This window comes from Rhamphochromis sp. 'chilingali' (assembly GCF_963969265.1).
Source record: "Rhamphochromis sp. 'chilingali' genome assembly, chromosome: 22".
In the NCBI taxonomy this organism is placed as follows: domain Eukaryota; kingdom Metazoa; phylum Chordata; class Actinopteri; order Cichliformes; family Cichlidae; genus Rhamphochromis; species Rhamphochromis sp. 'chilingali'.
In genome coordinates, this window is record NC_137950.1 from 25,385,431 (window position 1) to 25,401,411 (window position 15,981).

Consider the following 15,981-nt stretch of genomic DNA (forward strand, 5'->3'; position numbering starts at 1 on the left):
TTAGTTGGTGCAAATAGGTGGTAAATTTATCATATTGTCTGATAAAAAAAGATAAAAATGTAAGATTATGGCTGTTGAACAAGTTTCTTTTCCTTCTTAAACTATGTATTGACATCAGCTTTTGTGCAGTTTCCCATCATCACATCAAACAGTCATGTGAATAATACTTTACAGAACATTTGAACAGCCGACTTTTAGAACAACACTGTCTGGACATGATGAATTGCTTCAGGAGTCTTTGTGTTGATAGCCCTTTGTTAGCTAGGACCACACAAACCACACATCCACAACGATCATAATCTAAACACGACATACCTAAAACAGGCATAACAACACTTCTACATTAATGAGTTGAATGACTTGAGTCGTTCTGTTAAGCTCAGATGAGCAGGCGGTCAACAATTACAGTATTTATCCGCACACACGCACAAAAAATGCTAAATTACTGCAAAAACTGTTTTGTGTTTTCACAGCAATGTGTCCTGATGTTTGAAGCTGTACTGCGGTTGCACAGAAGGTATCAAAATTTCTCTTTATGTACTTTTTTGAAAGTAAAAAGTGTTTTTCAGCTCTGACGTGATTATTGCTTAAGGAGCAGCTTCACTATTGTGAACAACAGAGTTACAGATCCAGGTGCTTTTTAAGTCTTTTTAACTACAATTAATATTCAGGGCTCGCAAACCCCATTTGAAGACTGTTTTCTCTTGTTGTTTGAAAGTTCCATGTTCTTATCTTTATTTCTGCTCAGTGTTTTTGCTGTGTTGTGTTTTTTTTACTTCACTTTTAATGCAGATTTGGTTTTAGCCCCAAGAAAAAAAACTTGTTCTCTCTAAACCAACATTTGACATTTTTTTTAATTCCATCAAATCAAGTAGCAGCTGTAAAACAACACTAGTACATACCTACAGTCGATGCAGGGACGTTAACACAAGAAAGGACTGTTATGCTCCTAAAGGCTGGACTGAAAATGCAAATTTGAAAGATAATTGGATTTGACACTCAAGAAGAGTGGCCCCTATACGAGGCTTTTAGAAATGATGAAAAGCTCTGTTGTTACTTGCTCTTCAGAAGAAAATGTTTTTGACTGGATGATGTTATTCAAAACTCCTTAACAATAAATGTCATTTAATCTTATCCCCATTATGTTCACCACTTTAAATTGTGATGGATGGGCCAGTTGGCCAAAGCTTCAAACCCTCATTTGAGGCTTGTGTAAAACTAGAAAGACAATGAGGGGGGTGTGTATGATTATGGAAGCACATCGGTGCCTCAATGAGCGGTTAGAGTGATGCAATACTGACCGAGAGAACCACTTTAGAGTTTAAGAGATAAAAACCAAAGATCTGCATGCCTGTACCCATCAGTAGAGCCGGACAGTGTCATGCAAAACTTGTTTAGTCTCCCTCAAGAGGGCAGTGTTTGAATGGAAGAGCCTCCATCTGTCAGCACTCATCAAATCACTGGGATATGAGGGGTGCCAAGAACTCACAGTCTATAACATTTCATTTAAAACAGATATGTGGATATGGAATATTGGATTGTCATGGCAAACATTTAAATTGTGCTCAGAACACATGTTGATGTGCTCATACATTTTTAGATTTTCACATCTCGTTATATTAAGTGTCTCTGCTGAGAAGTGTAATGATGGGTAATTAATTTGAAGGATCAAATGATTAATTTGTGTAGCCTTGAGTCAAAGACAGGGTAAAAACGTGTCTCGGGAGGAGTGCGTGTGGCGCATGTTTGCAGCAGCAGTGGAACAAGTTGCACCCTGCGATGCAGTCCAAAATAAACCCCCTTGAAAAAAAAAAGATGCTTTTTGAGACACGTAATGCTGCGGAAGTTGTTAAAGAAGGGGGAGGAGAAGATGCACCGGTGCACTTAAATCCAGTAACAACAACAGCGGCACAGAGCGATGTGCAGATGAGCTGCCTCACTCAACACTCTCCGACATAAGTAAGCTCCTCTCCAGTATCTCTCTCTCTCTTTTTATTTCTCTGTCCTTTCAACCCTTTCCTTTGGCGTTCATCCCCCTTATTTTACCTCTTTTTACTCCCATTTCCTCCACTCTCCTTTGACCTTTCCCTCTCTTCTCCTTTTTCAGTTTCATCTCACCAGCCCAGAATTATTCGACTTATAATCCCCAACACCAGTGGATAAGGACATGGATAAGTGGTAGAGCATAACTTCAGAATTTTATCCAAGCATTTAACTGACCAATGCAGACATTGGTCTGGTTACTTATTATTTTGTATGTAAAGGTGATTAAAATGACATGTACATTAATGAATCAATTTTTATGATTGAATAGCATAATGAGTACTGTGAAGCATTTAAAGATCAAAAAAAGAAGAAAATGTTACTTTTATTGCGTGTAGATGGAAATATCACCACACTGTTGCTCTAAATGGCCAAAACACATTGACCCAAAACACATTAGCTGTAAGATTATGGCTTTTACTTCAATAAAGGGTCTAAATATTTGACAAAATGATTTTCAGGCACTTGTGCAGACACTTTTCATATAAAACACATGTACTGTGTGAAGGCATAAGGCTGCACACAAGCCTGGAAATCTTCGCTAATATCCTCTACACTCTTTTTATTTCTGATCAAATATTCTGAATAACTATTTTAAAAATAAGTAAATAAATAATGGAAGCACTCCTGCTCATATCTGTATTTTCCTTCACTGCGGTCTCTTCTTCCTTGATCTTCTCAGTTTTCTATTACTTTTCTTCTTGTCTCTCCTCTCTCTGTTACTCCTCTCCTGCTCTCTCCTCTCTCTGCGCATTCATCCAAACCTCTCCCCTCCTCCTTTCTCAATGAATCTCTCGGCCAGGTTCAATCCCTCCCACTTTGTGTAAGCGCCTAATTGTCAGCCCTGACGAAAACTTGCGCAGGGCTTAAATACCGCATTCGCCTCTTGCGTTGAGAGTGCAAGTGATCAGCCTGTTCAGAAGGACATCTCTTGTGTATGTGTGTGTATGTGTGTGTGTGTTTTTTAAATTTTAACTAATATTTTTTATTTTATTTTATTTTTTTAAATCTCCTTGTGTGATTTATTCCTGCTGACCGACAAGCATGCAGGTGTCTGTGGCCCTCCTCGTCTCCAGTTCGGCTTTCCTGCTGCTCCAGGGATGCTGCACCGCTGTGAAGGGATGGAAGGTCTTAAAAAATGATGGCACGGAGATTTTACCAGAACGTAGAGAAAATACGCGGACGCCGCTGGAGGCAATACTACAGCCGTCCAACAGCAACAATAACAACAACAACAACAACAACAGCAACGCTATGAATAACAGGGCAAAAAACGGCGGACGGGCGGCAAACGCAGTTTCCTACAGTAAGTATGATAAAGATGACAGAGCAAATGTTAAATATTTAATTTTACAAGAATTAAACGGTAAAGATCAGTAAGTAAATCGACGCAATGCTTAAAGTTTAAATGCTGAAGTGATTTAATTTGATCTCTTAATTGGAGGCTCCTGTGCGTAAAATTAACCATCCGTCAGAGCTTTATAAAAACTCATTAAAAGGCTTAAATTTAGAAAACTTTCGGGTTTATCGCCTAAAACCTATTCCCAGCTTGTATGAGAACAAGCAGGAAGGAGCATAAATGCTTATTTATTTGATTTTAGGTCCCCATTTCCAATTAGTGCACGTTTATAAAGAATAAACGTGGACCCAACTGCGCTGTACACCCAACCTTTACTTAATACACAAAAATGTGATATAAATTAGGAAAGTTTACTTCTCGTTATATTTTCCGCATTTAAGAATTTTAAACTTTAATTCAACTTTTTCTCTGGCTTAAAACAACAATTTAAAATCTTGTGTCAAAAATATTCAGTGTATGTGGAAAATGTAGGCTCTCCAAATTAATGTGGCTTTTTAGAAATTGCCCTAAAACACCCTGCCTCTACATCGTGCTTCATTATCACATCAATTCCCTGATTAAGAAGAGTGTAAAAGATCTGGTTTAATCCAGAGGTGAGGGTGATGAGAGCGGCGCAGACGCACATTCCTGTGGTTTCTTCCCCTACACACAGCATTCAGTGAGACATCGGGGCTTTTTCACATTGTCTTCCAGGTTGTTTCCTTCTCTCTTTATACTATTAGTCAAGCTCTACTTCCACCATAACTATTTGATTGCAACAACATGTCTCCCAAACAGAAAAAAGCCCACAGTTTGCTCTTCGGGGAGATGTCTTTGGGGGGGTTAGAAATTGCTTTTTAAATGCAACACTGCCTTTGACAATGATTCCCACCTGTGGCCGGTAACGGTTGTGTGTTCTGATTAAGTGCCGCATGCAGGATAATCTCATGCTTGGTCTCATGGATTCGAGATGGGTGGTGCAACATTTTTGTTCAATTATGGCCCCTTGATTTGGAGATCAGAGGAGGTGATTGATTAGATTAGAAGAGCAACAGCTGACAAGAAGTGATTATTAAGTCGAGGAGAGTTAATGTGACTGATTTTGTTGTCTTAAAGGGTAAAAAAAAAAGGAAAAAAAATCACACGCCAAGCAACAGCTCCAGAAGATCTCATTTAACAGGAATTTATTCGTTATTAGCAAGGATGGAAAATGCATCTCTTGCTTTTACAGTGAATGTGCAGTTTATGGAGGCAGAACTCTCCTGGATTATTTTCTTCAGCCATATCTTAATTCTCAAATTATCCCTTCCCCTGTGGGGTCACAAAAGAGGCTGTGACCACTGCCTGGCCTCCCTCCAGTCTTCCCCAGAGGCTTGTCTCCCACAGCTGAGGGAAAAGAACAGCTCACGCAACTCTACAGTAGTCTAGTGTGTAATCATGAAAATTTCAGGCTAATTAGTAATTTTAAAACCAGGGTGGAGAATTGAAAATGTTATGCTGGATTAAAACACATCCTGGTGCTTCATAAATAAGACAACCTGTCTGTTTTGGCATATGGTGGTAACTGGTGCAAACCGCCACCCGGTGTACGCTGTAGGCGTTGTATACTTCTGCGGTCGCCTTCACCAGCAGCCGCAGAATAACGCTAGATCATGTTCTCGTGAGGAGGGAAAAAAAGGAAGTCACCTCACATAAATCCTTTGTTCAGCCCTTTTTGCAAAGAAAGCCACAGAGGAAAACAGATCCTTCTCCGAGTGTATCATTTCTTAACCAACAGTTCTTTTGCCTCCTCGTTTTCCCTTTTTTTTGAACATGCAGCTTGTAAGAAAAAAGAAAAAGAAACACAGGACAATAACTCATGCGTACGGCTGTTAAAAAGCTGCAGCTGAAATATAGGATTACAGCCTGAGTGTGCTGTCTCGAATCAGCCTGGCAGATGTCCAGTTTATTCAGAAGTGTACAGTTGTAGCGCTGCCTTAAAATAACCAGACAGCTATTTACTCTTCCATCACCACATACATTTCCTGAGGGCCAACGGTGAATGCCAGCTTTTTCCTTCCAGACCAAACCTCCGTTCGGTTTGATTGAGCTTTTTAATGGCCCTCTGGTCTGGATTTGCTATCAGCTGATTGCTGCCAGCTGGATTTCTTCGTCAGGCCCAGTTGTCAGCTAATGATCAGACCATAAATCAAATTCAGAAACTCTGATCTCATTGGCTTAAGCCTCCAGTTAAAAGTAAAAAATTACTGTATTAGGCTGAATTTAGAAAAGTGGATTTTTCAGCTGCTCTTTTGTGTCTCGTAACATGTCGGAGCTGAAATGTAACGCTGCCTCCGGTTCAGACTTTATTGGCCTTACGTTGTTTGTTTTTCACATAAATAACGCCACACGTGAAGTCAGAAACAGACCGAGGCAAATGATCACACACTGAAATAAGACACAGCTGCAGTCGCCCTGCAGAAAGTCCGCAGCACTGTGCGTGTTTGTTCTGGACTCGATCCATGAGTGTTAACTGTTATCTCCTCTCTTCAACCCAGGTGCCTCGGAGGTGAGCTGCAGGGAGCTGCGTTCGACCCGTTACATCACCGACGGCTCTTGCCGCAGTGCCAAGCCTATCCGAGAGCTGGTGTGCTCGGGTCAGTGCCTGCCGGCGCACCTCATGCCGAACTCCATCCTCCGTGGCAAGTGGTGGAGAAGCAGCGCCTCAGACTACCGCTGCATCCCGGCGCACTCCCGGACACGCAGGGTCCAGCTGCAGTGTCCCAACAGCAACACTCGGACGTACAAAATCCGCGTGGTCACCTCCTGCAAGTGCAAGCGTTTTAGGCCGCATCACAACCAGTCGGTGGCCAAGGAGGTCCCTAAGACGCAACGCAGCAAGAAGCACAGTCGTTTGCCTCAAGATCGGAGCAAGAACAACACGCCTTTGACGGGGAACTCATATTGATCCTCCCCCTTGGCATCCCGGGACAGAGGACAGATATACTCATACTCACGCACACGTTACACAACACATCAACCAACATATCTCCTTCAAATAGCGAGGAGATACAATTTCAAAGACTGCAAATCCATAAGCTAAAATGCTGGACTGATTTAAGTCGTCAGTCCATATATTGTTCAGCCACCTGTCTGCATATTTGTGAACTTGGCTTTTTTGCATGACAAAATGAGTCAGTGCCAGGGCTTGCCATGAAGATGAATGGTGTTTGATAACCCCAACAGCTCAGACTTCCACTCCAACAGCTTTTCTTTATGAAAAATAAGAACTCCTCCCCGAGGTTTCAGACCCATCTGTACAAACATCCAGCAGATGCAGACCTACGCTCGGTGCAGCTCTGTTAAAAGCTGAAAAAAGGTGTATCTTTGCTCCAGAGTGGTTGTAATCCATCTCCTTTCAGCTGTGTGTGGAGAGGAGAAGGCGGCAGTTCTGGGGTCTCTGATGGAGGCATGTTGACAGGTTTTGAGAGGCCCTGGTCTATACTGCGGTCCAGGCGGTTCTTTGACAGCCCGCTAAAGGCCTCACTCATCAGGACAGACCTACAGCACTCTCCACGCTGCTGAAGCCCTGACCAGCCCTGTCAGTTACGGTAGTGCTTTCCCCACAAGTACACGCAAAGAAACAGAGAAGTAGAGGAGAAAGCAGCACTAACACCACACGGGCACCGGGCCTTCCTGTGGCTCCTCTTAATCACTAAATGAGCCCATTCCTGTGCTGGGATTTGAGTCATAAAAAAAGCCTCTTCCTGTCGTCATAGCCGGTTCCTGTTTGCTGGAATCACACACAAAAAAGTGCACATGGTGTGTAGGAGGCATCAGAAAATGTGCGTGGTTGTGTTGTTACCTAGGGGCAAAGCGCTCTCCAGCACACCCACACTGGAATTCTTTTGCAACGGGCCAAACAGAGCAGTGAGCGAGCCAAAATCCATCTGCCGTATTAGCCTGCTGGTTGCAAGACACCTCCACTCCTCTCCGCTCTCAATCTGTAAATAGCTCAGTCAGGAAAGATAGGAATAAAAATAACACAATAAAAACAATAATTGGGTTTTTATGATTAAATCCAGCAAGGAAGAGGAACCCAGTGTGTCACTGCCGACAGAGCGAGCTCCTTCCTCCTGAACTCATGAAGAATAGTCAGTGTTTCCACATATTGTCAGCTCTGCTCAAACTGCTTTCTGATTTGGTTGTCCAGTCTATGCTGACTATGTTTGCTTCTTTTTCCAACTGTGTGTTTGAAAGAGCAACTGGAAGGGGCTTGTTATGTTAGCCGAGAGCTGCGATGCATAGCGCGATTGTACATATCATACCTGTGTGGTCTTCTGCCCTCACATGACAAGGTGTTACAGAGAAGCAGGAAAGGCCGTTTTTCTACAGACACAACGAAGGACTGTTATAAAAAAAAAAAAAAAGAATGAACTACATATTTATTTTTTATTTCTACATTTAAATTATTTATGCAACCTTTTGTAGTAAATGATAGCCATTATTGTCATATAGTATAATAAAGACTTTGGAAGTGAAAAACTGTACAGTACATGAATAAAGTAAAGCCAGATATATTTGAAAGAAACGGCTTTTTTGGTATCATTTGTCTTCCAAGGTGTTAACTGGCAACGTGTCAGCTTGCTCTCATTCATAAGTAGTATATAATAAATGACTTGCAGGCTATAACAAAGACTTTGCAAGCAGATATGAATGCATTTGTCAACTCCCTTTGCAAAAGTGAAGGCTGGTACTTGAGCACAGCAGGTTTCTTGGATATCTTTGAGCATGTATTCAAAGGCACTCAAATCATTAATCTTAAGCATTTTAATACCAGTTAAGCAATCTCTATAAAAAGTCTTTAACTGTCATATCCAATAAGTACACTAAACCCACCTTTTAACACTCTGTTAACAAGTTCTACAATAAGCTATTATGCGATTTTAGCCTGTATTAAACAGGATAGTAAAGACTGTAAACTGACACATAGAATTAGGCCTGGGATAGCCTTGAGCCCTGCAGTGGCCTTCCCAAGTCTTGGAAAAAAAAAACCCCAAACACTCACATAAAGTTAATTTTCCCCCCAAAGAAGCCTTTTTTTTTTTTTTCAATTTCCAGAATATAGATTTAGGTAACTTGGGTACTTAGCAAGAAACAAGCAGTAACACTGAACATTTTAGAATCTTTTGATTGGATTTCTGATATTTCTGTATAAAATCACAAAACAATTGGTAACATCTGTTCCTTTATTGTCTTGAAAATAATGTATCAAACATGTCTATGCTTGCTGAACAGCTGCAAACTGGGAACCTCACAAATAGTCTGCATATTTAAAGGATAATAACCAGTTTTCCTTAGTAGTCAGAGGCTTTTTTTTCCTGTCTTCTCATTATTATCATTTTTTGTTACAGACTAACATGGAAAGCAAAATCTTCATAAGACTATAGCTGACAGTTATTCAGCACATACTACTCCCCTTGGACTAAACACCAGAAACCTCCCGGTGTCAAAAATGTTAAGACCAGCCTAAATATCCTACACAATCATATACAGACTCTGTTTACAGAGGTTAGCATTATTGGGCACTAAGTAATTTATACTGGCAGTGACTCAAATCAAGGGCGTGGAATCATAGTCTTCAAATATTCCCAGACAAAAACTGCCCACGTGTTACTGTGCAGCTGTGACAAGAGAGCCTACATAAGCAAATTTTCATTAGCATCATACATCAACTTGCTGCGATTGCTAACGAGGATATGTTTGTTTTAATGTCCTCAACCGAACCACAAAAACCAAACCGCTGGTGTCCCGAACCTTTAATAGCTGCTGTTTTTCTTCAGATTTAGTTGTCCTGAGTTGGTCTCAAATTCTTTTCAGAGCAGCAGTTAAAAAAAACCCTGTTGAATCTAACATCTGACATTGAGGTGTAAGCTGCAAAGACCGCTGCACAAATGAAAAATACAGCTTTAATGACAGGAGAATGTATAAATCAAGAAAAATACTGTAAATTTACAAAAACATAACACTTCTTCCTCTTCTATGTGCTACAATATGATATAAATAAATGCTGAATATTGAAGGTTAAAGTGTTCTCTCTGAGCGTACATGCTTTGCTGTGTGTGGAAAGAAATTCAGGCGCTTAAGAAGTTGAGGTTTGCTTGTCTGCACAACTTTACAAAAGAAGACATTCTCGACATCTCAGTCACAACACCAACGCTTCTCTGTGTGTGCGGGTGGCTATAGCCGTCATTCAACATTATTCCTCTCCACCTCTCTTCCCTCGAGGCTCTGAGCTCGATGTGCTGCGAGCTTTTAATGGACGCTTGTCGTAGCCCATCCAAACTTGCCAGCAATACTACCCAAGCTCACCGAATCTTTGCACTTATGCAATGCAAGCATTGAAAATCTAGCCAGCCTAAATGAAGTATTTATTTTTAATTGGCAGCACAAGAGCTCCCTTAAATGGCCAAATAAACTTAAGTGCAAACACAAAACAGAAAATCACTGTGGTAACTGTGACTGAGAACTTGTCCTCAGTTGTGCCAAGGCAGAACAGTAGATATTAAATTTCACTACATCATCTATAATGTGCTGTCATTATGTCATTTCCAAGCGCTCTTTTCCAGGAGAGATATGCCATGCCAGGCAACTAGCATGGAAAAGTTTCCTAAGAAATTCAATAACACATCCTTAAGAATTGTATATAAACAGTATATAAATATATCGATGGTGACAAAGCATCTGCCCCGCGTTACCGCTTGCACACACAGCGACCTGCAAGTAACCCATACAGACCTGGGAAATACAGAGGTGCATGAGAAGCCAAACATGATTTATGTTCAGCAAGCGATGCAAGTGTAAGACGCTTCGGTCAGGCCCTGGCGCAAGTGTCATCGGTGAAGTTTTGAATACCAGGTGCAGAAGTCCCTGAGGGTCCCTCCTCTGTTACGAGTGTAAGAACTGGATTCAGTTCGGTACACACAATAGCAAGAGTTCACAAACAGTTCCTAGTTGAGTCATGGCCTCTATAAGGAATATTTATAGAACTGACACACAGGCCACAGCAAATGATTACCGACTTCCTTTGTCCAAATGTGGGTGAATAAATGATATGATTGCACTATGGCAGGGATGTCAAACATAGGGCCCAGGAGCCAGACCGGGCCCGAGACATGGGTCCAATCTCGTCCTGTGGATGGCTTTGCAAAGTGTGCAAAATTTAGAAAAGTTGTTATGAATTTTTGCACCGCTATTCCTGGTGTGAGAATGCGAGGAGAGGAAGGTAAAAGTACAAAGGAGAATAAAAAGTATTTTTAGAAACAACTTGTGGAGAATAAAGAAAATCCCTTAAAGTGATTCATTCAAAATGCCATTTTTACTAAAACGTGCCAAATCACAGATTCAGTGTTAGTACTTCAATTATCGATGTCGCTACATTACACAGTAATAAAATCTTTTTACAGTCACTCAAAAACAGCAAGTTCTCTGAAGCAGAAGTTATTTCACGTATTGTTTACTTGTTAAACTGCTGTCATATTTGTTCATAACACAGTTAGCAGCACTTTCCAAATCTGTCTTAGGCTACGTCCACAGGTACGCGGGTATTTTTGAAAACTGAGATTTTCCGTTATCGTTTTAAAAAATAATCCCGTCCACACATAAACGCAAAAATGAAGGAAAACACTGCTAGGAACATGCCAAAGCAACAGGTAGCGATATAATCATAACCGTGTAGAAATGTTGGCCAATCAGAAATCTAGAAGCCTCGGTGGGAAATAGTAAACAAAGATGGGGCATAGAAGCAGAAATGAGTCGTATGTGTGGAGGGACAGTAACTGTGTGTATATGTAAGCATTTAAACACTGCAGAGAGTACAATTAACAGTAACAGTATTTTGTCTAAGTCCCCATTGTAGAAATTAATTTCACCGAAACAATAACATGGCGCACAGTGTGACGTCAAAAAAAGGCGCACACCTTTGACGCTGCGTTTTCTCCGTTTTTCTCGTCCACACGTAAATGCAAAAACGGAGTTTTCGAAAATATCCACCCTGGCAGGCGTTTTTAAAAATCTCAGTTTTCAGTGACCGAAAACGCCGTTTACGTGTGAACGAAAGGTGCAAACGCATAGATACCCGGGTACGTGTGGACGTACATTACATTCACATCTTGTTCCAGGACACAGTTGTCAAGCACAAGGTCCACCAAAGGGGCCGAAAACTGTACAGAAGTTATATAATTCAAATTTTTCAATGAGGATGTAGCACATGAGTGAAGATGTAAGGAAAGTTGAGAGCATTTGTACATCTCAACAGGTTGTTTGAATCGTAATGAGGAATATATTCATTAGGCACACCTGTTCAGCAGCTCACTAATGCAAATACCTAATCAGCCAGTTACGTCCATTTATAGCCACAATGTGCCCATCTTCTGATGACTGCTTTTAACAGGATAATGCATCATGTCACAAAGCTCAAATCAAACTGGTTTCTTGAACATGACATTGAGTAATTGTACTCAAACGGCCTCCACAGTCACCAGATCTCCAATACAACAACTTTGGGTTGCTATAGGTGACAAATCTGTAACAAATCTGGTTAGTATGGACCAAAATCTCTAAGAAATCTTTATAGCACCTTGTTGAATGTGTGCCATGAATAAACATTTTTATATATCTCATCACAGCGGCACATATAAATATGAGGCAGGGGGTCATAAATAACAACAGTCACTTGACGGTGAAGGTACTATTTGTCAGGGATTTTAAAATCAGACTATGTGGCCTGTGTTGCACAATAAGGTTACTACCTCTGCATCATAGGAATAAAAATGATGCTGGATCTTCAGTTTTCTATGTGTTAAACTCATCTTTCAACTCACACATACTCACAGCTTTCCAGATATCCTGCTCTCGCTGCAGTGCGATCATCGACCCGTCTCCATCTCGCCACGTCTTCAGTGCAAGTTTGCATGCAGCAAATGTTGAGACGCTGCTTCCAAATGCATATTTAGGTGGTTTTGAAGTCACACGATGCTATGGTAAAATATCTAATTTCAGCTCTGTGCCGCACAGGCTTCTTGTTTATCGCATCGTCAGAACATTGTCTAAAAAGCAGCCACTTGAATGGCTTAGGCACTGTCAACACAGACTTAGTTGATGTTCTGCCAAGTGCACAAGAGACAGTCAAATAAAATAGACTGTATATCATCTGCAAATAAAGAGATTCTTGACTGGTGCTTGTTTTTGCCAGTGGAATCCATCTTACAAAAGCAAGCAAATCTCTCTTGCAGTTGACTGAAAACAGCACCAGTGGAAAATGACTGTAGTTGACATCCATAGCATGTGAAGAACTTTCTCCAGGATGCCAAACCCATATAAATATAAATGAGTTTAAAGTGTTGGGTTTCTGGTCAGCTGCCTGTGCAATGCAATGTTTCAGGCTGCCCAAAATGTTTATGGAGATGGAGAATATTTACCAAAGTAATAGAGCACATCTTGCTCAGACCTTCATTAAGAATTACATAAACTAAAACTGTTTCGATCCCAGTAGTTTCACCTCCCAGGCTTCCCACTCAAACTTTTCCAGGAGAGGATATTATTGCTCTGGTCAAACACATATGGACGATGACGGATATACTCAGAGACGGATGTTTGCGCTACGCCAACCACTCCCTTATCAGGTCATGAACACTAATAGCTTTAAAACAAATGGAAACCAGAAGAGATGTCTGGCTGCCTAAAGGAGTGAGGAACGTGGAAAGCACAAGTTCAACTAATTTTGTGTTCTTCCAGCAATACAAGCTTTGGAAGGTGGATAGCATTTCCTGCAAGCTCATAGTATAATTCTCTGCAGGGAAGGGGGAAGCTGGGGTCAGGATAGAGGCGAGACTTTCTGTGTTAGCTTCAGCATCCAGACTGCACCTCGGTAAGTGAATCAGAGCGTTGTTAGTGTTGCTTAATGCTCCAGATGCATCCCAGAGAAACTATGACGAAGCATGAGTAGAAAGTCTTAGAAGCAGGTGACACTTTTCCAGGGATGGACAGGAGCACCGCACGGGTCAGGAGCTTCCACTGAGCCATGAACGGCTCTCTTTCTGTCTCTCGGCTGAGGCCAGGCATGTAGAGAAGCGAGCCAACCATATGTGCTCAGGACAACAGGAGGTGCAGAGGATAGGAAACAGGGCTGTCAACAAACAATTCTAAACAACCACAGCGAGCCCCAAGATCCCGGAGGCAGAATGCATTTCCATGCTTAATCATCACCTTATGGACTTTGTATCTTGAACAAACGTGCACTGAAATACTAACTCATAGTCATGTTTTAGAAAAATGTGTTGTTTTGCTTGTGGTTATTTATAGTACAACAACAAAACTCTAGTAGAACTGAACTGAATCTTTATTTGCTTTAGTAGCACTTGAGTAGCGTCCAAGGCAATTTACCAACTTTTTTTGCACTTTATTCCAAATATCATGTGTCTGCTGCTGCAGACTGTATAGTACATGTATGTTATTATGTGTGTGACGGAGAGGGCACGAAAGGTCAGCCCTACACGTGTATTATCAAGAGTTTACATAACCTGTCATTCTGTAATTAGCTTGAGGTCAATGATTCTGACAACTCGGGGAAAGCTGACATAAGCAAGGTCAGTTCCTCCACACACACAAGCAATTATAATGCCTGTAGACATTTGACAGGCTGTAAACTGCGACATTGAATGTGTAGAACATTGTAACGGCATAACAGCAAATTTTTGTATAAATAAATGGTTGTGCAGAGATCCCTTTGGCATGGGATAAGAGATGTAAGTTCAGTCCTTCTGTTTATTTAAATGTTGCTAAATATTGTAAAATGGTAAATTTTAAGCATTTTTACATGATAGAAATAAATATTACAATAAATTTCTTTTGCAGACACATTAAATTACTTTTTGCTACTAGAGGCAAAAGCAACCGACTCTTTTAGCTTATCAAGTTACACTTCTTATTATTATTTAACTGTTTTTTATGGCTAAATGTTTTCCATAGACACATTCTTCAGACAGAGAAGTACAGTATCTTTTTTCTTTCTTTTTTTTTAACCTTTTTTGGAGGTCAGTCTCCAGTCTGCTTTAGTCAATGGTTTAATCTGGTGCCTCTCAATAACTTACACAAATCCAGGGAAGCAGAGGAAGTACCTTGGTGCAATATCAATATGCTGTCCTAAGACTTTCCACTTTTACTTTTTAAGCAGCAGTACTCCCACAACGAAAAAAAAAAGTATCTAGGTAATCAAGGGAACAAATTGTATGTAAAAAAAGGAAAATAGTTTCCACAGGCAGTCTATGCAGTTCTGTGAAAAACTATGTACACCCACAATTCAGTAGCATGTACAGTCACCTTAAGCAGCAATATACTGAAGTTTCTTACATCTTAGTGGAGGAATTCTGGCCAACTCTCCTTTACAAGTTGCGTCAGTTTATTAAAGTTTGTGGGCTTGAGGTCTGCAAACCTTATTCATTCATGCACAGCTCTCTTAAGGTCCCACCACAGCATTTCACTCATGTTGGGGTCTGCACTTTGACCTTGATTCTTTTCTTTTTCAGCCGTTTCATTATCAGCTAGTATGAGCAGTTTGTTGTGCATTATGGCGAAACATCTCCACTTTGATATTGTCTGTCCAAAGGACAATATTCCAGACATCTTGTGGTTTATTTATATGTAACTTTATATGTAAAATTCCCATTTTTGGACTAAAGCTCCATAGGCCCCCTTTTCTTCTGGATTATCTTCAGCACCCCCATGTTGAACTAGAAGTTCAGGAAGTAGGAGTTTTTCTTAGTTTTCTGCGTTTAGACATACAAATAAAGTACAGATTACCAGCTCAAGTGTAATGCATTGTTTTCAAATGAACTCTGACACAAGAAAACCACAAACAGTTTGTTCAAGACATTTTAGCAGTTGCAACAAATTCACATTTCACAAGTTTAATATATTTGGTTAACAAGATATGAGCTAACTTTATTCCCATACCCCTTTCAGCTGGTCATTTTCCAAAGATTATCACCCAGGTCTGGACAAAGCCATCCCCGGGTGGGGCATAAAATGTGTATTTTGAAAATGTCAGCTTTATTTTCAGGCATTCATGAGGTCCTATTGGCAACCACATCACCATGTGGTGTCTGAGTGAACCATATCCATTTATTGGGTAATGACAAATGCTGTCTTTTTTTTTTAATCACATCAACCCTTGTGCGAGCACACGCTCACATAAAGCTGGTGGTCACCCAAAGCACTTCAGCCAAAGTGTGTTTTCAATAAGGCGAGCTAATTTAGCAGACATTTGTGCAAAAACTAAAATCAGCAGAGGCATTAAAGCTTTTCTCCTTTAAGAGCGCACAGAAACAATTAAATGTGCTGTGGATGATTTTAAAACAGGAGCAAAGTATTTGTGGGGGTGGTAGACATGGCATGTCGGGGATTATGGAGCCCATGAGAAACAGATTTATGACAGGCAGTAGTCAGTCTCTAACCAAAACCTCCCGTTGTATTTTGAATCCGTACAGATGAGTGAATCAAACCAATTTTGTTGATGTCATCATTGCTAACCGCAGTGATGCTGATTGTACTAATGTGGTAGT

General features: G+C 40.7%; 1 protein-coding gene across 2 annotated transcripts; it reads left to right on the plus strand.

Annotated features, from left to right (window-relative positions):
• The first annotated feature begins 2,929 nt into the window (after positions 1-2,929).
• Positions 2,930-8,091, plus strand: sost (sclerostin). 2 transcript variants are annotated; one of them, XM_080873414.1, is made up of 3 exons: positions 2,935-2,978; positions 3,087-3,349; positions 5,920-8,091. In XM_080873414.1, exons 2-3 carry the CDS (start codon positions 3,088-3,090, stop codon positions 6,327-6,329), a joined length of 672 nt encoding a protein of 223 aa, XP_080729540.1. In that variant the 5' UTR covers positions 2,935-2,978; position 3,087; the 3' UTR covers positions 6,330-8,091. The 2 variants fall into 2 exon arrangements, with proteins under 2 accessions (XP_080729539.1, XP_080729540.1); XM_080873413.1 differs by having other exon boundaries at positions 2,930-3,349; positions 5,920-8,089.
• Positions 8,092-15,981: the final 7,890 nt, after the last annotated feature.

Bases quoted from the DNA above. Each gene is read 5' to 3' on its own strand.
- sost (XM_080873413.1), top strand. From the start codon at position 3,088: ATGCAGGTGTCTGTGGCCCTCCTCGTCTCCAGTTCGGCTTTCCTGCTG. The intron at 3,350-5,919 runs GTAAGTATGATA...TCTTCAACCCAG, and splicing joins GGCAAACGCAGTTTCCTACA to GTGCCTCGGAGGTGAGCTGC.